The 24375-nt window shown below is 37.2% G+C and overlaps 1 protein-coding gene across 1 annotated transcript; it reads right to left on the bottom strand.

Moving 5' to 3' along the window:
• Positions 1-370: 370 nt before the first annotated feature.
• On the bottom strand, positions 371-23511 carry LOC120870030 (cysteine-rich secretory protein 3-like). Its single transcript, XM_040249486.1, has 8 exons — positions 23393-23511; positions 13430-13500; positions 8627-8743; positions 7092-7179; positions 5501-5649; positions 4849-4943; positions 3843-3931; positions 371-1782 (listed from the first exon to the last, which is right to left on the bottom strand). Exons 2-8 carry the CDS (start codon positions 13496-13498, stop codon positions 1655-1657), a joined length of 735 nt encoding a protein of 244 aa, XP_040105420.1. The 5' UTR covers positions 13499-13500; positions 23393-23511; the 3' UTR covers positions 371-1654.
• Between the last annotated feature and the right edge of the window lie 864 nt (positions 23512-24375).

Raw genomic sequence — 24375 nt, 5'->3', positions numbered from 1 at the left:
CATTTTACATCTCTCTGGTACATTGATCAAGACTAAGAAATCAACACTGTTGTTAAAAATACCCTGGATATTTTTCAGATTTCATCAATTTTCCATTAATGTCCTCCTTCTGTTCCAGGATCTGATACAAGGTACCACATTGTATTTAGTTGTTCTGTCTCCTTATTCTCCTCTGGTCTGTAATGTTTTCTCAGAATTTCCTTATTGCTCATGATTTTGACAGCTTTGAGGAGTCCTGATCAGGGTATTTTCTATTTAGGTTTGCTTGATGTTTTATTGCATAATAAGACTAAGGTTGCAAAGAGCACCACAAAAGTGATATCTCTTCTAATTATATCATATACGGTGGTATGTGAATCCACATGGCTCATTACTGAGTCAGTAATGATGTGGAATTTTGATCACTTAGTTAAGACATTATTTGCCAGATTTTCCCACTGTTCATAACTTCTGCTTTGGAAGCGAGTCCTTAAGTTCAGCACAGAGTCAATAGCGAGTGGACAAAGTTCTACCTCATGAAGGAAGAGGTATATTCAAAATATATTATTTTGAATTTTTCTTTAAGGAAGATTTGTCTAAAAGAAGAGAGACTTTAAAAGGAAGGCGTGGTCATATTCTACTGTGCAATTTATGCAGATGAAGACCCAAAAGTCTTCACTGATTTTGGCAAAATGAAGACGGAGGCTACCTTAGGAAGAATGATTTGAATTTAATTGTAAAAATGGGAGACATCAGTGGGAAGAGGGTGGCTGGGAGAGGAAGAATTAAATATAGCATGTGTATCTTTGAAGATGTTTAGCTATAAAGTGGGACTGAGAATGAGGACTGTAGTTCAGGATTCATGAGACAACGATATTACATTCTGACCTTTTCATACATCTTGTTCTAGAAATTTCTTTCTTTCTTTCTTTCTTTTTGACTTAGCATGTTCCCAGCATGGGGTTACCCTCAAACCAAGGGCCCCATGCCAGGATTTGAGAGATGGAGGAGAAGCAGGAAGCCTTGGCGCCTGGGAGAGCGCCCCTGACTGGCAGGCGAGCTGGTCTGGGCATTGCCTGTAGGAGCTGAAAAGTGAGTCCTAAATCAGAGCTTCCTCTGTCCCATCTCCCAGGCCTTGGGGCTCCCAAGTTTTCTGATATAACTCTTTACCTCCTTCTCAGGTTTTTTTGAGGTATAATTGATGTACAATATTATATGTTTCAGGTATACAACATAGTGATTTGCAATTTTAAAGGTTATACTCCATTTATAGTTATTATAGAATATTGGCTACATGCCCTGTGCCATACAAAATATCCTTGTAGCTTGTTTATTTTATACATGATTCTCAATTTCAGTTCAAATTTCTAGTGATCATATTTGTAAGAGAATACAGCTTTCAGAATCTTCAACTTGATTAAATTCAGTTAAATTTACATCACCCAGTCTATATCAAAATCCAAAGTTGTTATCATAGATTAGGTTACATTAAATTTTTTTTGTATGAAAAAGAAATTCTGTAAAATAAAAAGCAGATTCAGGAGAAAAAGACTCATTACTACTTGAAATCAAATTTGTAGCTAACATGTCTGTGATTTCCTTGTTAGTAAATATCAAATCTGAGTAGATGATGCAGCCTTCCATCATGTAGCCCTGCTTGGTCAGTACTGGGAATTTAATAAATTTTGCCTTGACAGTTGCAGGCAGCCTTGCAATTAGTCTTCACAAAATCAGAGGCACAGGTCCATGTTTTCTTTAAAGATGCACAGTTAGAATAGGTATCTTCATACTCACAACTATTGGCTGGAATAAAAGCAAAGAAAGTAATCACTTCATTATCGTTTTCCTCCACAGCAGCAACACAAACAGTAAATTCAATGTGAGTGAGAAAGAGAAAATTGAGCAAACATGTTGGCATCATTACCCTGGGATGAGCACTTCATAGCTTGAAGGACACATAAGGTCTCTTAGTTAAACTAATCAACTAGCTCATCATTTATTTTAAAATTTTAATCTTTTGAAATGTTTCTAAAATGAATTGGCCTTTTTTCCTTCCTCAGAAAACAGTATGGTGAATTTAAATGAATCTCTCTAGAACTGCACTGTCCGAAATGATCAGCACTAGACAGGTGATTGCTTACATTCAAACCTAATTGAATTAAAATAAAATAAAATATAAAATTTGGGTCCTCAGTGATACAACTTACATTCCAAGTGCTCAATAACCAATGTGGCCAAGGGCTACTTTAAGAGACAGTACAATTATTTAACATTTCCATGAATGCAAAAAGTTATATTGGACTCTGTTGCTGTAGATTCTAATACTACTAGTCTTTCAGGAATAAGAAATCATTTTAAGAAGATGTGGGTGCAAAACTGCAAAAACAAAAGGAAATTCCACCATGATTATTGGGTATTTCCATTCAGATGTCCCTCAGTGGCCACAGACTCAACACATCTCAAGCCAAATACATTATCCTACCTACAAACTTGGCCATTTTATAGTATTGCTTCCCAACTCTCCCCTCCTTTCACCCAGACTCAGAGAAGTGGCATAATTTAATCCAGGCACTAGGAATTAACACAAACTCATTCCCTTCTATATTTCTAGTTTCTCTCTCTTTTTAAACTGAAGTATAGTTGATTAACAATGTTTTCCCCCTATTTTTCATCAGCGTGCAACAAGCACAGGTAAGAAACGCTGGCTCTTCTACATTCTTCCTATTTCCTATCACTGTCCATTTCTCTTCATTCATTTTGCCCTCATGCAGTAAAGATATTTGCTTTTAAACCCATGTTTTTCAACAGTCTCCAAGCTGGATTCCCATCCAATTGTTTCTGCATGCTATTGCCAGGAGCTCTTTGTAAAACACAATTCTGATTTCATCATTCATCCATTTGAAATTTTTCAGTTGGTTGCTTATTACTACTAGGATAAATTCCGAGCTCCTCAACAAATAATATTCAGCCCAGGTGTAATTATTTTCTTCTGTAGTTAATTTATACAAGGCTTTGATATCATCACTATTCTGAATTATGGCTGAGCAATTCTTCCAGAGAGAGTGCTGTAATCCAGTTAGGTGAATGCATTTAAAAGGTAGAAATCTCAGTTAATGGGTTAATTGCATTGTTAATAATAATTATAATAACATATGCCAACTAAACAAAAATACCAATGCTATACCTCTATTAACAACAACACAGAATAAGACATTATATGACATTAATTTCACTCCTTTTACTAAGATATATTTGAAGTTTATGTGAGCAAATAACACTATAAGCAGATTTGATTGACATTTTAAAAGAATATAAAAGTTATTAGCAGATAGAAATACAAGTGTTCATTAAACTAAATTTGATGATTAAATTACCCTATGGGAAAAATGAAGAATTTAGTATGATGAACTCATTAACATATAAGGAATTACAATTTCCAATATGCCTTTCCGGGTTAAGTCATATTCTGTGGTATCACATCTTTATATTTGTACATATTTCTCTTTTTAAAATTCCGTCTTTGCTATAATGTCATTAACTTTAGTGAAAAGAAAGTTCATATTCAGTTGCAATGATTAATTTCCACAGAAAGTTTTTCAGATATGCCAATATGTCACAGGTTCAACACAGCTACAAATATACATCGGTGGTAGATGTTTCTTTAGGTTATGTACAGTAACCAACTTCATTGCAAGTAAGAATTCTCAACAGTGTAAACTTTTTGCTTAAAGGTACTCTGCTGAATAATTTTAATTTTGCCTTTTGGAGGAAGGCATTGCTTGAGTTGGTTACATTCAGAATATCTTCTAATGCTTAGCCATGTCAGGTCATTTATATTAACAAGTTAATGGTTTCAAACTTACTGCATAGTCCGTTGTCACAGTGATTGGGGCAGCTGCCACAAGGTGTCCCCTTTTGGTAAGGGACATGTTGTCTGCCAACAATATTACCACTGAAATTTGAAATACAAAATGTCAAGCATTTTTCATTTTTTAAGTTTAATTTATGCTCCAAGGGAAGCATCCATCATCATATGGGACTAAATACCTTTCAGTGTTTTAAATCATGTCAAATGACTGAAAAACTAACATTCCCCAAGTGTACTCAGATCCCAATGCAAAGTAAGAATAATTCACATGTGCACTTACTTTCTTGACCCTAGTCTAACAGCCTGAGCTGAAATGGGCTAATAATAGGCTCTAAAATTTACAGAGCGCATTCCAGTGTGGTAACATCGAAGAATTGATGCTTTTGAACTGTGGTGTTGGAGAAGACTCTTGAGAGTCCCTTGGGCTGCAAGGAGATCCAACTAGTCCATTCTGAAGGAGATCCGTCCTGGGATTTCTTTGGAAGGAATGATGCTAAAGCTGAAACTCCAGTACTTTGGCCACCTCATGCGAAGAATTGACTCATTGGAAAAGACTCTGATGCTGGGAGGGATTGGGGGCAGGAGGAGAAAGGGACGACAGAGGATGAGATGGCTGGATGGCATCACTGATTCGATGGATGTGAGTCTGAGTGAACTCTGGGAGATGGTGATGGACAGGGAGGCCTGGCGGGCTGCGATTCATGGGGACGCAAACAGTCGGACACGACTGAGCGACTGAACTGAACTGAACTGAAACTTGATGGAATTGGTAAGGCTGTGCACCCCCACATGCTGGCAAGAGGTAAACATATCCCATCAAGAGACAGGGAGAGATTGGTTGTGCCTCAAATTTAAAGAACTCTTCTAAACTTTTATCCCTCCTCCCCTCTACTGAAAAATTCTTTTTTAAAAGTCTGGTTTGTCCTTTAGATAACAATGTTAAAATATTAGATTGCTGATGGCATTATGTATTGACAATAAACTTGAAAGTACATACTTACGCTGGACAGTATTGGCAAACATAGAGGTACTTTAGACTTTGTTTGGGACAGTAGGCAACTCCACATCCAATAAGGAAAGATGAGTACCAAACAACCTATGAGCACATAAGTGAAGATAGGAGAGTACATTAGAGAAGAAAATATAATGAAAAAACTATAATAAGAAATATAAAACTGAAAAGAATGTTACTGATATATTGTATTTCTGCATACCTTATGAATATATTTAGTTAAATTATTGAGTAGAAGTACTGACCTTTTATTTTTATTTTATTTTAGCCACTCCATGCAGCTTACAGGATCTTTGTTCCCCATCCAGGGAAGGAAGCCAGGCCACGGCAGTGTAAGTGCTGAGTGCTAACTGCTGGACTGCCAGGAAATTCCCTAAAAATCTTTTAAAATACTACATTTCCATGTACATTCACTATTTAATTCATTTAGGCTGTAAGAAAAATACAGGGTATATTTCCCCCTTCAAAGTGTGCAGGCTTTTGACAAATGACAGCTCATGGCTGAAATACTCACAACATAGTAAAACTACTCTTTACCCATTTGAGATCTTCCTTTCAGTTCAACATTGGAATCAGTCAAAATTTGGAGAAGCCTCCTTTTTAAGGTACTGATGTCAGAATGTTTTTATCTGTTCCCTTACCTGGGTGAAATGTCCAACTACTGCTTGGGGACTCTTCGGCCCTACTTCAAAAACAAAATCATGGACCTCATCATACCAGTTTTGGATTGCATTAGACCATGTAGAAGGGTAACTTGACATAAAGAGATTCTCACCACAATTCCTTGTACCTGAGAAGAAACAGATCATTCATGGGGAAAGCCATAAAACAGTCAAAGTCCCTGTCCTTTGCAGTGCTCATAGCTGTTAATCCATGAGGGAGTTTCTTATCAGCTATAAGCTGGAAAGAAGTCAGATGTGCTTGGCACCTTGAGAATGGCCTCAACGTGCACGATTTTGAGTACATCAAGTTTTTTTTTTTCTTTAGTATCTGTTCTCCCTAGATTCATTTGTTTACACTTTAAGTTTTCATGAGTGTATGCGTTAACACATATTCTGTTTTGTGGGCTAAAGGCAGAGACTAACTCAATTTCTCTCTGAGGCTTGCACACATTCATCAAAGATTGTTTTATACATAGGACCCTAAATAAATGTTTATGATAGCTATTCTGTATGAACTTTGAAAAAAAGGTAGCACTCAGCCTTTAATTAAAAACCCCAATATGAAGCAAATGGCACTAGAAAAGACAATATTTTCAAAGATTATGAGTCTCCCCTTTATAAGCAAATAAGAGCATCACAGGCCAAATTCTCAAAGAATAAGGAAAGAAATGCCTTGTAGCACAACAGAAGTATTTCAATATATTTTCAATATATATCTCAATATATTTTTCAAGTTGAATATTTCAAATTAGATGGCTTTAAATATAATGTCTACATGCTACTTTAAGGGAGTGCAAACTAAATTACTCTTGGATAAATCCTTTAAGAAGGAAAGAAAGAAGCTAAGATTTTAACAGTAGATTGAGATCTTCAAGAAAATTTGTTCCAATCTTCTACTGAATATAGTCATCCCTCTTCCTGATTTCACTAAATTATAGTAAAAAAATACAATTAACAATGACAGTTCTACATTTAAAACAGGTAAGTCATTTGCTTCTTTCAAATTGAGTTTGCCTAAATCTATGTCATTTTTGATAATTTCAGTAAATATTTTATCCAATATTTAATAATAAGATATTTTATCTCATTGTTTCTATGTTTCCTGATGCAGAAGTCATGTCTAACAGGTTATTTTTTAATCTATATAGTAATGATTGTATGGCAAGCACCCAGAATATAAAAAAGACTTGACATTCTGTCATCAAAATGATTTAATCAAACATATGTTATAAGTACAAATATAAATATGTTTAAAAATAACAACTGATTTCTCTGTGACAGTTTTCTATTCTATAAAGTAGAGGAAGAGATGACTCATGACTGATTTACTTAGGGGATGGTTAAGAGGCACAAATACGATATTGTGTGAGCCAGTTTTTGTAAAATATAAAACACACAATAAGCACAATGTGGTACTTCTCAGTGTTCTTTCTCCTGCAGAGAGTTTTTAAATTGAAAAAGGCAGCATTATAAGCAACATTTATTCACAAAGCTTTCTTAATGTAAGGTCAAAAATAGCCCTTATGGTCTTGCTTGTTCATGGACTCAACAAAAATATTAAATTACATACCTACTATTCTATCCTTTCTGTTACTGTGTTTGAAAAGGCACTTGTTTGCCCAATTTTGGGCGTTTGCTGCTGCCTTGCTGTTCCATTGCTAAAACAAGAAGAGAAAAACAAGATGCATTCAATGACTTAAATTACAAAGGAGGATAAGTTTTATGATTAGAATAGTGGACTAGTCTATATGAGCACAAAATTTCTCTATGTGCATCTTCTGCTTATCATGATAGTCATGGATATCTTTTTCATGTGTCTTTTTCTGCTCCACAAAATCGTACATTTGCCCTAAGTAATCAAAAAATCTAAGAGAGTTAATGGTCTATTTTTGATGGCACAGTAGACACACCTCAGTTTTTAGTAATGATCCTCTCTAAATATTGATCAACACACAGAGATGTTGAGATTATTTTTCCTATAGTACTGAGCTGGCATACTTTACTCTTAGTTCCTTTTTTTTTTTTTTTTAGTAAGTACATCTGGGAGACATGTGGCCTTCAGTACTGGACCTAGAAAAGTGGGCTGTTATTTACCCTAGATCAAAAGGTAATAACCCTAATATCCTAGGGTTATTAACTCTAGGTTAGAAGAAATACTGAGCAGAAAGACATATCTCACTGATATCTAAAGATTTGCTTTTACTTCTGCCCCCCACAATTTAAATAGCCCTTAAAACTAGACAAGTTGCTTCACTATAATAAAGCAAAATTTAGGAGACTAATGAGACTATGAGCTAATGAAGGCCCCTCATTTGCATAGGCCCTTTCAGAGTGGCAAGAGGGCACCTCAGAAGATGTTTGGCCATTTTTGTGGGGAGGGAGTGGTAACATTTGCAGTAGTAAGATATTTTTATGTTCTCTTCCTTAAAGTTAACAAACCTTGGATTTCTCCTACGAATAACATATCCTCTAGAAAAGGTCTCAGTCACAAATTACAGCCCAGGTGGAGTGGACGTTAATCATGAGGATGGTGTGGGTGATGGTACTGTAGTTTTGACTGTACAGAGAGGCAATAGAAGGAAGGGAGCACACAGGCCAGAGAAGTTATGAGAAAGCTGTTTTTATAAAAAACAGCAGAAAAAACCTAGTGAAAGTATCTAAAAGTCGGCTTATTAAGGTCAGAAGGCACATACTAACCTCAGCGGCAGGGTTCATGGAGAGGCTTCAGGGGTTCCATGGGCACCCTGAAACTTCATACTGATTGTATACGTATGTATGTAGATGCATTTTTTCTTTTTAGGGGAGAAATTCTACTTTCAAATATGGTAAACTCTGAAATACACATGATAGATTATAGATTCTGACAGATTAAACTATTGTCGTGAATAGAATACAGAAGGAAGAAGTATGATTTTTAAGCAAAAAATAGTATGTGGAATTTAAAAGAAGAAGAATTTCTTCCCTGTCCATAACACAGCTCAAATGAAATAACAAAGCAGAGCCAGAACTTCCAAAGCTTGAAAGTTCTTAAGAGATGTAATTTACTAGGTGCCAGCTCTTACCACAGCCAGCTCAAGCCACTTTCTTTATGTGACTGCTTCTTACCATCTTCAGCATGTTACTGGGAGGTGGAGAGACTCCTCTCCTTAGGTCATTGTGTTTGTTTACAATCTCAGTTTGGACATTTTTCAGGGTGGTTGACAAATCAGCAAAACGTTGATCCTGAAGGAAAGTCAGTTTAGGATTAGTTTTTAAAAGTTTTGAAACTGCATAGAAGAATGCATAAGTTAATTTAAGAGAAAAAAGATTATTTTCAGACATGTTCAGTTCAAGTCAGTATTATTAAGCACTGCCAATGAATCTGAGCCCAAACTATAATTTTTAAGAAGGAAATAATGTTGAATTTTAAGAGTCGGGCTATAATCCATGCCGTAATGATTAAAAATGCCTCGATGGAAATTCCCTGGTGGTCCAGTGACCCTGTGCTTCTGCTTCAGGAGGCACGGGTTTGATCACTGGTTAGGGAACTAAGATTCCATATGTTGCGTGGTGCAGTCAAAGAATAAAGACATCTCCGGGGCCATAAATGCCACTTTCGAGAATGAAGAGACATCTCAGTGTGAGTTTTCTAGACATATGAATGAAAACACAATGACAAAGTTACAAGATTGGAGCCATTAAACATTCTCATTCACACTCAATCAGGCTGCGGAAAAGGAGTGATGGGGTGCAGGTAGGTGGCTCCTTTTAGACCAGTGGTCCCCAACCTTTTTGGCACCAGGGACCGGTTTCTTGGAAGACAATTTTTCCATGGACCTGAGGAGCAGGAGATGGTTTCAGGATGATTCAAGCATAGTAACTTTATTGTGCACTTTATTTCTATTGTTAATTACATCAGCTCCACCTCAGATCATCAGGCATTAGATCCTGGAGGTTGGGAACCCTTGTTTTAGATGTTTGGGGAACCTTGAACTGACACACTGTGTGTATTTAGAGAAAGTATGTTTAGGCAGAGTCCAAGTGCACTCAATACTCCAGTAAATAATTCTACCTGTTATGTGACAGACTTTATGGGGTCTCTCAAAAGACAGTTTAACAATATTATTAAAAAATCTCCAAAGCAATTTGGAGGGAGCAATGTCATTCCAATTAATGAACTATTTCTGACTTTGTTCCTTTTAGTAACAGAAATATAATTAACAGGATATTAAGTCAGGTGCTGATATTTTTGGTGTATCTTTGCATGTATGTTGGGAAGGCTTGAGTCTGGATGTAGAGTAGGGTGTATAAATAGTTCTCAGAAAGTCTGAGCGATTTGGTGACTTAAATTTACAGAAGAGTCTGATGCTATATGAGCCAAATTTTGAAGCATTAAGCCCAGACAGGGCCTTTTGTTGATTTTCCCTGACACCATGGGATAAGTTGTTCTCTCCCTCCTCCAGTGCTAAGTCTCCTCAAAGTTCTACAAATACTGTGAACATGGGTCTCACCACACTTTATTGCCATGATCTCATTATGTGTCCATTTCTCCTGCCTGTTTGTATGTTCCTAAAGACAGGGACCAAAATTGAATGTGTGGTACTCCCAGACTGGGCATTTTCCCAGCTATCGATTTCTAAATTAGCAAGGATGCAACTGAACCGACTTAGCAGCAGCAGCAGCAGCTGATGTGAAATACCAATCTCTGTATAAAAGTAATTGTGGTTTCGGACTGTGAATTTTAAATCATCATAACTAGGCTCAAACACATCGTTATTAATCAAAATAGGAACCATTGCAATCAACACATTTTTGCCAACAAGAAATGTTTGTTTATTCCTGTAGCATAAAAATACTTGCTTTGGGATTCAGTGAACCCTTGGAAAGCATTTTCTGTCTGTTTCTGGTTGCAGAAGAATTTTCCCTGCAAAAAAGTTATCTTGATGCTTGAAATTGTAGTTGGTTGACGATAGGTCAGGTGAATATGGCAGATGGGACAAAACTTCATAGCCCAATTTGTTCAACTTTTGAAGTGTTGGTAGTGCAACATGTGGTGTTGTTGTTCCCCACGTGATGTGCAGAAGAATTGGGTCCTTTCTGTTGCCCAGTGTCAGCCGCAGGTATTGTAGTTTTCAGTACATCTTATGGATTTGCTGAGCATACTTCTAAGATGTAATGGTTTCACTGGGATTCAGAAAGCTGTAGTGTATCAGATGGGAGAAGGCAATGTCCACCCACTCCAGTACTCTTGCCTGGAAAATCCCAGGGACGGAGGAGGCTGGTAGGCTGCGGTCCACTGGTTGCTAAGTTGCTAAGTTGGACACGACTGAGCGACTTTACTTTCACTTTTCCCTTTCATGCACTGGAGAAGGAAATGGCAACCCACTCCAGTGTTCTTGCCTGGAGAATCCCAGGGACGGGGGAGCCTGGTGGGCTGCCATCTATGGGGTCACACAGAATCGGACACAACTGAAGCGACTTAGCAGCAGCAGCAGCAGTGTATCAGATGGTCAGCAGACCACCAGACAGTGACCAGGACCTTTTTGGAGTGCCAGTTTGGTTTTGGGAAGTGCTTTGGAGCTTCTTCTCAGTCCAAACACTGAGCTGGTCATTCCCAGTTGTTGTATAAAATACACTGTTTTACATGTCACAATTCTGTTGAGAAATGGTTTGTTGTTGCATAGAGTAAGAGAAGATGACACTTCAAAAGGATGATTTTTTTTATTTTCAGTCAGCTCAAGAGGCACCCATTAACTGAGCTTTTTCATCTTTGCAATTTGCTTCAAATGCTGAATGACCATAGACGGGTCAATGTTGAGTTTTTTGGCAAATTCTCATGTAGTTTTAAGACGCCAGCTTTGATGATGCTCTCAATTGGTCAATCAACTTCTGATAGCTGGCCACTGTGCTCCTCATCTTCAAGGCTCCTGTCTCCTTTGCAAAACTTCTTGAACCATCGCTGCATTGTACATTCTTAGAAGTTCATGGGCTAAATGCATTGTTGATGATGAGAGTTATCTCCATTGCTTTCCAACCCATTCTGAACTCAAATAAGAAAACTGCTCAAATTTGCTTTTTGCCTAACATCATTTTCCTAGTCTAAAATAAATACAAAATAAACAGCAAGCAATGTCATTAGCAAAAAAATTGATAAATGCATATTAAAATGATGTATACCTAACCATATTTATTTAAGAGTGTATTCCAATATCAAATAGCAAAGTTCAACAATGCAAAACCGCAATTACTTTTGCAGTAACCTAAATACATCAAGTTGTAAAATAGCTCCCTGGATACGTCCTTTTGACTCTGAAAAATGTAGCTTCATTTCAAAGCATACCAAAATTTTGTTTCTGAAAAGTCATTATTTTCTGCTTCTTACCCTATCTTGCTTTGCAGATAAATTCTATTGAGGAAGACAAGTCTTTCGTTGGTTTGTTTTAAAAATGAGCATCGATAAGGTTTTTATTAAGTGACAGATGATATGAAAAGTGTTGAGAGTACCATGGATAAAAGGTGGTATCTATTTATCCTTAAAGAGTTTATATTGGAGAGGCAATATGACATAAATAGATAATTATGACCTGATAACTGAAATGATAGGAAGGATCTACTAGATATAAAGGGAGGAGGGATTAATTCTTCTTGATTGAGCTTAGAAAAGATTTCACAAAATATGGTGTGGACTGGGATATTGAAAGATAAATTGTGTTTTCTAGGCATCTGGAGAAGATGCTCTGGGCAGAGGGTGTGTAGAGTATCTGATCAAGAGACATTTACTGGTGCAAAGGACCCAAATGATATCTCCCTTTTAAATACTTTTATAAATAAAGACTGGGAGATGGACTGGACACGTAACAGGGGACTGGAAAGGGCCATGGAAGGAATCTTCAGGGAAGAAACTGGGAACACAGCAAACAACTTGAATGAAACCCTAGCTGATGAATGTATGGTATTGGGATTGAAATTTTGATTATAATAACACAATAGCTATATTTGTAAATGCCAAATGAGGTTAAATGCAATGTCAGAAATCTGTGATCTGAGGAGTCCTAGCTAATCTTGTGTGCCTGGAGTCAAAGGAGGGTGTGGGAACAGACAGCAGTGCCCAAAGCTCCTCACATTCAGAGGTTCTCTGATCAGGAGGTCGACACCTTGTATGGGCATCTTCACACCAGTCACTGGAGAACATGACTGATCCTGTTTGGGAGATTATTAAAGTGAAGCAGCATATTAGAAATAATTAGAACGTCTTACCTAACATATACTAATTGTAAAATTATGGGCAAAATCAAAATACTTAATATCTTTAGTAAATTTTCTTGCCTTTTAATTTAAAATTATTCTCACAGGATAGTTATGAAAATTAAATGTGGTGATGTGTGGGAAGAAGTTTTGCTAATTTGAGATTATATAAATATGTTGCTAATTTTCTGTGGGAGTCAGGTTGAAATATATTAAATAAAAGTAAATCAGAAAAGATCTTGGGACAGGAGAAGTATCGTTAGCTTTTAAATCCACAAGCCAGTGCTGTCAATAGAAATATAATTAAGGCATCACATATGATTTTAATTTAAAAAAAATAAATAAACATTAAATTGCTAAGTATAATATATATCACTTTACAATGTTTATTATGTGATCAATATTAAAATTATTAATGAGATTTTTACCTCCATTTTTTTTCACTAAATCATACTGTATTGTATTTATGCAGGTCTCAATTCACACTATCCATATTTCCAGTGTTGCATATCCTTGCATGGCTAGAAGCTACCATATTGGTTGCCACAGCCTTAGACTTAAGCACAGTGAGCAACTTAGAAGGACTTTGTGATGTACCAGACACTGCAGTCTTTTTTACTTTCAAACACTGATCCCTCAAAGTTGCATGGCTTGTTGTGAAAAGATTTTTACTCTTGACCATACCTGTCCCTTTGCAGGAAAGAATGGAAGCCACACAGCAGCCAGGAACAAAACGACCGTGAATAATGCCATCGCTGGGAAAACAAAACAAAGGAACAAAGACCTGCGTTGGAATGTTTAGTGCATGAACTTTGAGGAACACAGGGGAAAAGACAAAACACACAAAGCAGGGATCTCAGTTACACCAGATTCACCAGTGGACATGAAAAAAAGAGGATGTGTCACCAGGAGTCAGTAGGATAATGGATTTGGCCCCAGACCTGAGCCTCCAATGGGGACAGTAAAGAACAGACTGAAGCACTGGATTGAAACCCTTGAAGATCACCGTGAATGCTGATGATAAGTAATTCTACCCTGTTGCTGTCGCTGTTTTATCTGACTCTTGTGACCCCAGGGGCTGGAGCCCACCAGGCTCCTCTGTCCATAGGATTTCTCAGGCAAGAATATTGGAGTAGGTTGTCATTTCTTTCTCCAGAGCATATTCCAGACCCAGGGATCCAACCCGTGTCTCCCACATTAGCAGGCGGATTCTTCATCACTGAGCCACAAGGGAAGTCCAATTCTGCCCTAGTTTCACAGTTTTTCCATGTAACTATTCTCCAGGTGCTAGGAATGGCTTCTTCACACTTCCCGACGGTGATAAAACAACACACATATATATGTGGAATCTAGAAAGATGATCCGGGGGAACTTATTTGCAGGGCAGGGCAGTGGTGGAGACACAGCTGGAGGAGGGCATGGAAACCCACTCCAGTATTCTTGCCTGGACAGAGGAGCCAGGGGGCTACAGCCTATGGGGTCGCAAAGGGTCGGACATGACTGAAGCGACTTATCACAAAGGACACAGTGGAGACAGACATAGAGAACAGACTTATGGACACGGTAGCGGGTGGGAAGAAGGAGGAGGGAGAGGGTGGAATGTATGGAAAGAGTAACAGGGAAACATACATTACCATATGTAAATAGATAGCCAATGGGAATTTGCAATATGACTCAGGGAACTCAAACTGGGGCTCTGCAGCAGCCTAGAGGGGTGAGATGGGGAGGGAGCTGGGTGGGAGGTTCAGGAGTTTCAGGACGGAGAGGACATTAAAAAAAAAAAAAAAGAATGACTAGCCCTTGTTCGTTTCCTTACACCTTGCTTAATCCTTTATAACCCCAGTTAACATCTCCTCAAATTACCGGTGAACATATGCCACTTCTTCCCTGTCAGAGCTCTGCTCATATGCCTGCATTTCCTAGAGCCTGAGGTAAATCCACTAAGGAGTAAATGCTTTTCTTTGGCAATTTCAACAGCTCTCTTCAACTCTGCCCAGTGTCCCCATTCATTCTCATTCAAATCTTTCTCTTTATTACAATGTCTTAAATTCCAAAAAGGCAATATTCTCTTTCTGGATCTAAAAACAAAAGGTACAATTCTTACATTTCAAGGTATTATTAATACCAACCCAATCCTATGAACACCCTTAATATATTCACATCATTTGCCTCACTAATTCAACTTCTTGGAATCCCCAGGAAATAATAATATACACTGGTAAAGCTTTAGGCATATTTTTTCATCACATTAATATTTATAAAGGTAAATATTGTAATGAATTAAATATTCAAAATCACAGGGGTAAAATGTCTAAATAAATTCAAACACATTCTGTTGCTTAAGCATATTAGAGATAAAAGTTATTTTATGATGATTTTGTAACAAGGAAAACATTTATATTTTGAAGTTAAGTTTTTTTTGAAAAAAATAGAACATCAAACGGTACATGGGAGGTGCTTAGCCTTCTGTGAAAAAGTATGGGCCCTTCCAAAATTTATATATTGAAGCTCTAACCCCCCAGTGTGGCTATATTTATATCAGGGCCCCTAAATAAGTAATTAAGATTAAATGAGGTTATAAGAATGGGTTCTAATTCACAGAATTAGTGTTCAGAAGAGACATTCAAGCCCTCTCTCTGTCTCTCTCTCTTGTCTCCACGAACCCAGAGAAAAGCCCATGTGAGTGTGCCATGAAGGTGGCTCTCTGCAAGTCAGGAAGAGAAGTCTCACCAGAAACTGACCATACTGGCACCTTGGTCTCAGGTGAGAATTGTGAGAAAATAAATTTCTGTTGCTCAAGCCACCCAATCTGTAGTATTTTGTAATAGCAGCCTCAGCAGACTAACATACTTTCTCATATATATTGAGGGTCAGATTACTTTCAAGTGCATTCCAAGGCCCATAACAGGTAGCCATTGGAAATCTGAAGCTGCATATCTACGTTAAGCATTTACTGACTGCCACTCATCATCCATATTGCAATATACCTTGGCTTTTTTCATGGATAGATGACAAAAGCTCTGTGACATAGGTTTCTCTGGGGTCAGTTTTTTTCCTAATATTTATTTATTTGCCTGTTCTGGGTCTTAGTTGCAGCATGCAAACTCCTGGTTGTGGCCTGTGGCACCTAGTTTCCTGATTAGGGATTGAACCTGGGCCCCCTGTGTTGAGAGCACTGAGTCTTAGCTGTTGACCAGCAGGGACGTCCTGGGACTAGTTTTAATATAGGGTAACAGAAGAAATTGCATTGCATAGTGATATGGGGGACCTTGATGCTCAGGAGTTTGGGAATGCAGACATTATGATTCACCTGGAGGACAGCAGCAAAAATAGAACTTCAGACCATTCTTTTACAAAATAAATGATCAGACAAAAAGCTAGGCAAACAGGAAATAAAATTAAACAAAAATACAAAAGAATGAATTCATCCTCATGTGATAAGGTGTTATTTTCTTCTCTGCACTTCCTATAATGAGTCTGTGAAGTGAAGAGTGTGAAAGTATTAGTTGCTCAGTCATGTTTGACTCTTTTTGCGACCCCATGAACTGTAGCCTGCCAAGCTCCTCTGTCCGTGAAACTCTCCAGGGAAGAATACTGGAGTGAGTAGCCACCCCCTTCTCCAGGGGATCTTCTAGGCCCAGGGATCAAACACTGGGTCTCCTGCATTGCAGGAGGATTCTTTACCATCTAAACCAGTCTATATTACTATAATTCTAGTAATTATTGTGAAGGCACTCTTGGAAAAGTGCCTCTGACTTTTGCCAGATTTATTGTCTTAGTTGCTGTTTTTGCCACCTGGTGAAGCTAATGGTTTAGGCTTATGATGTTTCTATAAGTGAAGAAATGAGGCACAGAGATGTTAAGTAACCTTCTGACAGACTCATTGCCAGATTGAGGCTACTTGGGATTTTTTTTAACCTCAATAACCATTTCCCACTAAACAGTATCATACTTTTGGGGGCCGTGGAGTTCTGGGTAAGAATGTCAAGCATTCTGCCTTGACAGAAATACATTACTATTAATATAAATCTTTTTGCAGCTGATAAATAGCCAATAAATGACTGAACACATTTGAGAAAATTAGAAAAAAAATTGGAGAATATTAACAATTAAGTTAATCATTTTCTGTTGTCTTTCAAATATAAAACTTCTAAGTCTTGGAGAGTGCAAATAATATTTTCTTAGGATATCCTTCTTGACTTCAAAACATAGGCCATTATAATAACCCTCATTTATGTAACTTTGTTGAAATGATAGAGCACTTTGTTGGCATTTTAATGAAGTATTTTTGTCTGTTTAATAACTAGAATGAAAAGGGATGTAATTGGATTGGAAATCACAAAACTGATAGCTTATTCCTATAAGGGTTCTATGAAGGATACAAACTATAGAAGTGTTTATACAGTGTTTTGAAATTGTAAACTCTTCTATACCATTAAAATTTCACTCGCAGCAACAGGAAAAGGTTGATTTTGTTTAGATTTTAGGTGGGCAAAAGGAAGAGGTGGGTGAAAGGAATGAAAATATGAAGACAGAAAAGGAAAAATAGGGAAAGAAAAATGAACTTATTTCTGTATAAAGCAGATACATAAATTTAATATTAAAAAGAGCCATTTGAATTTTTCAGGGACACCTGGCCCTTTATTGAGCAAATCTAAACTTTGGTACCTGGTATTGTCATGAAGGAAAGCGAGTGCTGTAAATGTTGACAAGACTGGGATTTTGTTGTTATCATTGGTAATACTGTTTTACCCAGCTCATCTTTAACTAGTTATATAAAATTGAAATTATTCATTATATCAAGTTAGAATATGGTGACATAGGGTTACCTCATAGGGATTTTGTGATGTTTGAGAAGATAAATAACATCAAAGCAATCTGAAAACATAAAAAATAACAACATATACCCCCCCTTCCAGCATTATCATTACTATTTTTATTATTATTTAGGATGCTTGCTCTCCCAGCAAAAATCTCTCAGCTCTCAGGCTCTTCAGGGATTGGCTTTGCTGAAGGCAGCCTCCTGGCCCAAGGTCATGCTCTCTTCCTAATTCACCCTCATCCTATGACTGTCAGATGTGGGATATAAAGGCCTGTAGAGACAACCCTGAAACATTATCCCAACTTCTGAACTACTCAGAAGTAGTCGACTGGCTGAAGCCTCCAATGAGACTACATCACACCTCTGCCTAATTTTGCTTTCCCCTGACTCCATCCCAAAGGAATTGATTTCAAGTTCATTTCCTGATAAACTTTCCCTCTCTCGGATATTGTTCCTAGAGGATCCAACCTGTGACATCATCCATTAGATAATCTTTTTTTCATTTTCCTTAACTCTAGCCAGGCTTCTTTAGTTATGCTTTGATCATATGCCATTAACGTCTTAGATTATATTAATCCTCAACCCTGGATTCTAGCCACATCCTTCAAAAAACATTTCTAAGTGCCTCTTCCCAAAGAAACTCACAAGTTAAGTCTAAAAACACTGATCTTGCCACTGGATGGGAGCCTTTAAAACTTACCACGTAAAGTTCTGATTATATATTCATTTTCTCTGACCCATCTGCAAGATCTTATTTCTCTCAATTTTTTCATGTACTTTTGACTTTTTCTTCTATAATTTGACTGAGTGTGGAAAGGACAGACTACCATTTTCATTCTTTTAAATGCCTTATGGCTAAAGACAGCTCCCTCTTTATGTGCTTAGCAGTGGAGCTTCAGAAGCTAAGTCTCCAGAGGACTCTTTCTTAGGTTAGTGTCCCTGGACATGTACATTCCTTGGGCAATGGCTCAAGTGGGCCTCGAGGAGAATTGAAAGCCAAAGAGAAAAACGGGTCCTTCTTTTTCTGCAAGCCAGTGACACTCAGTTATTCTTTTTTTCTTTAACAGACAGTCATCAAGTTTTGCATACTATCCATAACAGCAGGCTAGAATCTACTGGACATATTCAAGTTAACAAAATATGATTCTCACTCACTCTCTGACCCTCAGCATATCATTAGGGTAGCTCATGATTCAAGCACCTAGAATATGAACTTGTTGAACTTTTCCAAATGTGTGCAAAAGTGGAGGGAAAGGTTTTCTTTTTCTTTTGCTGTTGACCCATTCTGGTGTTTTTGGAGAAGGAGAGGAAAAAATCCAGCATAGCACAGGGCTCTGGAAATAAGTATGTCAGATGATGTAAATATAATAAAGGTCCATTGGCAACTGTAAGACCAATGCTTTTAGCTCCATTCCACCTCTCTTCTTCAGTGGCCTCCTTAAATAGAAGGTACAGATCAGATATGATTTATTTGCAATCGTGTTTGGTACAGGCACACCGAAATCAATGGAAAGAACTAGGAAAAATATCTGCTTCTTTCTGTTCTCTGCTTGCATGTAGACGATTTCTAAATGTGTGTAGTTATATGTTTCAGCTGCTGTTTACTTAGTAACAAACTTTAGATTCCTTTTCACTCATTTCCCTTAAAAAGTTATTTTGCTATGTAGAAGTCATTGCAGCTTTCCTTACGTGATTTTCCTTCTGCTTTTCATCATTTTCCTTTTCAGGTGATTAGTCATCTCTCCTAAGTGTGACTAGAGAAAAGCCAAATACAGGATTTGAAAATTTTCTAATTCCAAGTGTTGATGGTTTAGGTGTACATGCTAAGTTGCTTCAGTCATGTCTGACTTTTTGTGACCCTGTGGACTGTAGCCTGCCATTTGTCTGTTCATGGGAATTCTCCAGGAAAGAATACCGGAGTGGGTTGCCATACCTCCTCCAGGGGATCTTCCTGACTCGGGAGTTGAACCTGCATCTCTTGATATCTCCTGCAATAGCAGGTGGATTCTTTACCACTAGCACTACCTGGGAAGCCCTAATATCTAATGACTAAGAGCAGAACAAGTCTTTTTGAAGTGAAAATGTATATAATACAGTTAAACTGTAACATATTATTTCTTTCTCACCTTGATGTCAGGCTCTTTGCTCAGTTTGAAACACTCACTTGAAAAAGAAAATATTATTTTCTCTAATGACATGATATCATTGCTTATTAGAAGATAAAAAGCACAGTTATAAAAATTATGCAAGCAAACATTGCCTTAAAAGTCCATCTTGTGGAAATAAGAATTTTCAAATTATAAACTAAGGAGAATGTGCTTTGTTCTTAAGAAGAGAGTTCATAAAAGGGTCTGTTTACAAAGCAAACTTCCAGGTTTCTATTCCAGTCAGGATGTCAAAATAGGCAGGCTTCTTGTTTCACTCCAACATGGATATGGAAAGAATGACAGAAGCAAAATAGAATTATGACTTTCAAGAAATATAAAAAAGATAGGAAGAAAATCTGGGGAGAAGTAAGTCTCTCATGACCTCTAGTGTGTACGTGTTGGTATGTGTGTGTATGTGTGTGTGATAGGTGTGAAGTGGAGGAAGAGGTTGCCTCCTGAGGCAATAGCTGGCCTGAGTGTGTAGTGATAGCCAAGCCTTTTAATTTTTGCTCTTGCCTCAAGATAATCATTGCTTCCCCATTATTGCAAAATTCTGTAGCAACAGAACTAGCCACCTGCCCTGGGGCTATGTATCAGCAAGATAGCATCAGGGGAACATAACCTTCATCAGATGTAAAGAAATGTGTGGATTATTCTACATTGCTATTACATTCATACACCTATTCCACCCCACCCCCTAGGGTTATGTGAGTATGAATTAGTATAACTACTTCCTCTCAATATTGTTTCCTAAGGAAATGAAACGTAAGGAGTGGCAGCAAATGAAAAGGATTCTTGGATTAAGTCTGTTCTAGTGTATTTTTGCTATATGACCCAGGAAAGCTAGTATAAGTATGAAAATGAACCAAAATTATTGAATAATGTACCATCTTGTGCAACAGGCTCTTGTGAACAGGCAGGAAGCCCCTTGCCCTAAGTGAGCCATGTATAATAATGCCATTATATGGCGACTTCCCAGGTGGCACAGTGGTAAAGAATCTTCCTGTCATTACAGGAGATGCAAGAGACATGGGTTCAACCCCTGAGTCAGGAAGATTCCCTGGAGAAAGAAATGGCAACCCACTCCAGTTCCAGCATTCTTGCCTGGGAAATTCCATGGACAGAGGGGCTGCAGTACATGGGGTTGCCGAAGAGTTGGACACAACTGAGCATGCACGCACATCTTTCCTGTGAAGTACTGGGTTTTTCTTTATGGGCTCACTTTAAACTCACAATAGTCTACTCAATACACTGGCTTACAGATGGGCAGTCCCAGCATCAGAGATTCAATAATGAAGTGCCATAAACTTGCAAGCAGAACTGGGGGATAAAACTAGATATTTTGGGCTCAAAGCTCTTGCTCCTGAAAAAAGAGAATGGAAATGTTTTAAAGAATTATGGGGACTAGAAAAAAATGCCATTAAAAGTATTAACACATGTGTACATAATGTGTGAGTGAGTGAGTGAAGTTGCTCAGTTGTGTCCGACTCTTTGCGATCCCATGGACTGTAGCCTACCAGGCTCCTCCATCCATGGAATTTTCCAGGCAAGAGTACTGGAGTGGGTTGCCATTTCCTTCTCCATTATAGTTCTAGACACACTGATATACCTAACTACAGCTCAGAAAACTACGTGAAGTAAAAGTTTTCGTCACTCAGTCATGTCTGACTCTTTGTGACGCCATAGACTGTAGCCCACCAGGCTCCTCTCTCCATGGAATTCTCCAGGCAAGAATACTGGAGTGGGTTGCCATTTTCTTCTCCAGGGAATCTTCCCTACCCAGGGATTGAATCCAGGTCTCTTGCATTGCAGGCAGACTCTTTACCAACTGAGCCACCAGGGAAGACATCAGAAAACTGTAGGATGCATTATTTTTCAAATATAGTTTAATATAATATTTAATCTTCATTATAACACATTCTTTCATCTCACCACTTACATGTGAAATGGAAAGCAGCTTATAAGAGTTTGCAAACCTTTTAGACTTCATCATATAAGAAATCTACAAAGATATCTAAATAACAACAGCTACATTGACACCCAGAAAGCAATTATTTTTTCTTCCCAAAGATGAATTCTCTTCTCTTTGCTTGAATTTACTGAAAAAAATGTTACTAGAATTCTTAGCACTATGGGGATTTAAACAGTACTCAAGAGTTCTGACACTCCTCCTCACAATTTATCTCTTCCTCTTACAAATCTGACCTCAATTCAGAAGCCCTATCATTGTAGAGTAGCTCCCAGGCTTGAAACTTGAAATCAGTTTAATTTCCTTTGATTCTTCTCCAGAGTGTGAATCATATAGGTAGACATTGTAGGTTTTAGTTTTAAATAGCAGAAGTGGGACTACGAAATCCTCTCTGGCAATAGTATGTCTTCCCTAAGCTTCCTGGATGCTAGTTAGCCACAGAGGAGAAAAGCATTAATATAAAATGTTTTTAAAGTAAAACCTTTCCTCTGCTCACAGGTCATCAGAGGCAGGTATGTGGTTTCTTGATATCTGCTTATCCAGGATCATTTCTTATTTGCCAAGGAATATAAAGTTTTATATAGAAATTGCCTCCTTATATAAAATAAATGCAACTGATATTATACTTAAATCACTTATATAAAAGTAAATGCCTGAAAAGGTTGACTTTTGTTGGGAAAGTTTCTAATTTTTTTTTTTTTGACTGCATTTCATAGGGGATATTTTATCTTAGGTTGGTAATCTTTAGAATATTTTTGTCTCAGGATTGGTGCTATTACTTTGTTTTGGTGGATTTAAAACTATAGCTTCCCATACTTATTTTAATAATGTCTATATTATATAATGTCCATATATGTTAATACTAGTAAAATTATTTTATTCATTTATAAAAAATTTTTAATTGGAGGATAATTGCTTTACAATATTGTGTTAGTTTCTGACATACATCAACATGATCAGCCATAGGTATACATCTATCCCCTTCCTCTGGAACCTCCCTCCTATCTCTCATCCCACCCCACCCCTCTAGGTTGTCACAGAGCATGGAGTTTGAGCTCCCTGTGTTATACAGCAAATTCCCCCTGGCTATCTATTTTACATATGGTAATGTATGTGTTTCAATTTTACTCTTTTAATTCCTCCCTCCTCCTCTTCCCAAGTCTGTTTGTATCTGCGTCTCCATTGCTGTCCTGCAAATAAGTTCATCAGTACCATCTTTCTAGATTCCATATGTATGCATTAATATACAACATCTGCTTTTCTTTTTCTGACTTACTTCACTCTATATAATAGGCTTTAGGTTCATCCACCTCATTAGAACTGACTCAAACGTGTTCCTTAAGTTATTATCGTGGGAGTATGAACACACATATAACCATAGTTTTTCATTTTTGCATTAAAGGAAGTTCTGGTATAATTGTTTCCAAAATTCACAGACATAGGAATTAATTATATTGCTTATTTTAGAATGAAAGGTAAAAACTAATTTATTACATTAGATAAAAGTGCTTTTTGTTAATATTAGAGCTATATGTTACTTTCTTAGCTTAAAAAGAATAGAATAGCTTAAGATCATTACTCTCAATATAGGTTATCAACAGTCTTGAAAACCACAGTCATTTACTAGGTATCATTTTTTCACTGACAAGGCATTAAGTACTTTGCCACAGTAAAATGTTCACTTTAAAAATAAAGATACTGTCACTTACTGTTGGTCTTCGGGGCAGGATGAAGTTACCTGCTTTATCTGTGGGAAGAAGACAAGTGGAGAGAACGACGTTAGAGAGGTATATATGCATTATACCTATTTCCTGCTCTGACAAATTCTGGTTGTGCAAGTAAATCTGTCAACAAGGTTGGAAACCGGATTTGTCATAATACCAGTAGTCTCAAATTTCATTGCTGGTTGTCTAACTGAACTTTTCACATTATCTTGTGATTCCCCACGCAACTTTTAAAAATAGCTATTTCACATTTAACTACTGTACACTTATTCTTTGAAGTGCATATCCTGCTAAATTTATCCACATTTTTGTAAATCAGTATTTTGACCGTGCTTAACCAAACTATGCTCATTACAACATTAGAGTTTTCAAGATTACTCTTTTTTCTGTAAGAATAAATCTCTGTTTATCATTTTTTGTGAACTATAGAGGATACAGTGCTTTCTTACAGAGATCTAAAATATATTCATTAGTAATTGCTTGAACCTTATTTTGGAGAATAATTTGGTCTTATCTTTGTAAATGCAAGGTCACAATGTCTTTCAAAACAGAATGGAAAGAGACTCCATAACTTATTGGTATTTCTAAGTTTTAAGTTCTCCTGATATTAATATTTATTTTCTGGCTATATGAAATTCAACATACCATTGATCTACATTACTTATTAAATTATCATCATTTGATTCTATTTGTCTATGAAAGCTTAGTTAGTAATTCTAAGCATGTTTCCACATCTCAGAAAAGAAAAGAGCTAAACAAATAATTTCAAGTTTTCTGTCTCTAAAATGTAAGGATTTCAAGTACTGAATTTTAATAAGTGAGGAAGTATAAATCAATAAATCACAGAGCATATATGTAGCACCAGCAGACATTTCTGCCTGCTTATGTTAGCCTATAGATTGCACAGAATTGTACATAATTCAATAATTTTGGTGCATTTTCATGTTAAAACTAGATTTCTTGAGTCA

This window comes from Oryx dammah, unplaced genomic scaffold, assembly GCF_014754425.2.
Source record: "Oryx dammah isolate SB20612 unplaced genomic scaffold, SCBI_Odam_1.1 HiC_scaffold_11, whole genome shotgun sequence".
In the NCBI taxonomy this organism is placed as follows: Eukaryota; Metazoa; Chordata; class Mammalia; order Artiodactyla; family Bovidae; genus Oryx; species Oryx dammah.
This window is presented reverse-complemented; position numbering and strand designations above follow the sequence as displayed.

What these genes read in the sequence shown, in the direction of transcription:
- LOC120870030 (XM_040249486.1), bottom strand. Translation starts at nt 13,498, where the DNA reads ATGGCATTATTCACGGTCGTTTTGTTCCTGGCTGCTGTGTGGCTTCCA. An exon ending in TCTTTCCTGCAAAGGGACAG is followed by an intron (nt 8,744 to 13,429) that starts GTATGGTCAAGA and finishes ACTTTCCTTCAG; the next exon opens with GATCAACGTTTTGCTGATTT. An exon ending in GTTTGCCAATACTGTCCAGC is followed by an intron (nt 3,932 to 4,848) that starts GTAAGTATGTAC and finishes TTCAAATTTCAG; the next exon opens with TGGTAATATTGTTGGCAGAC.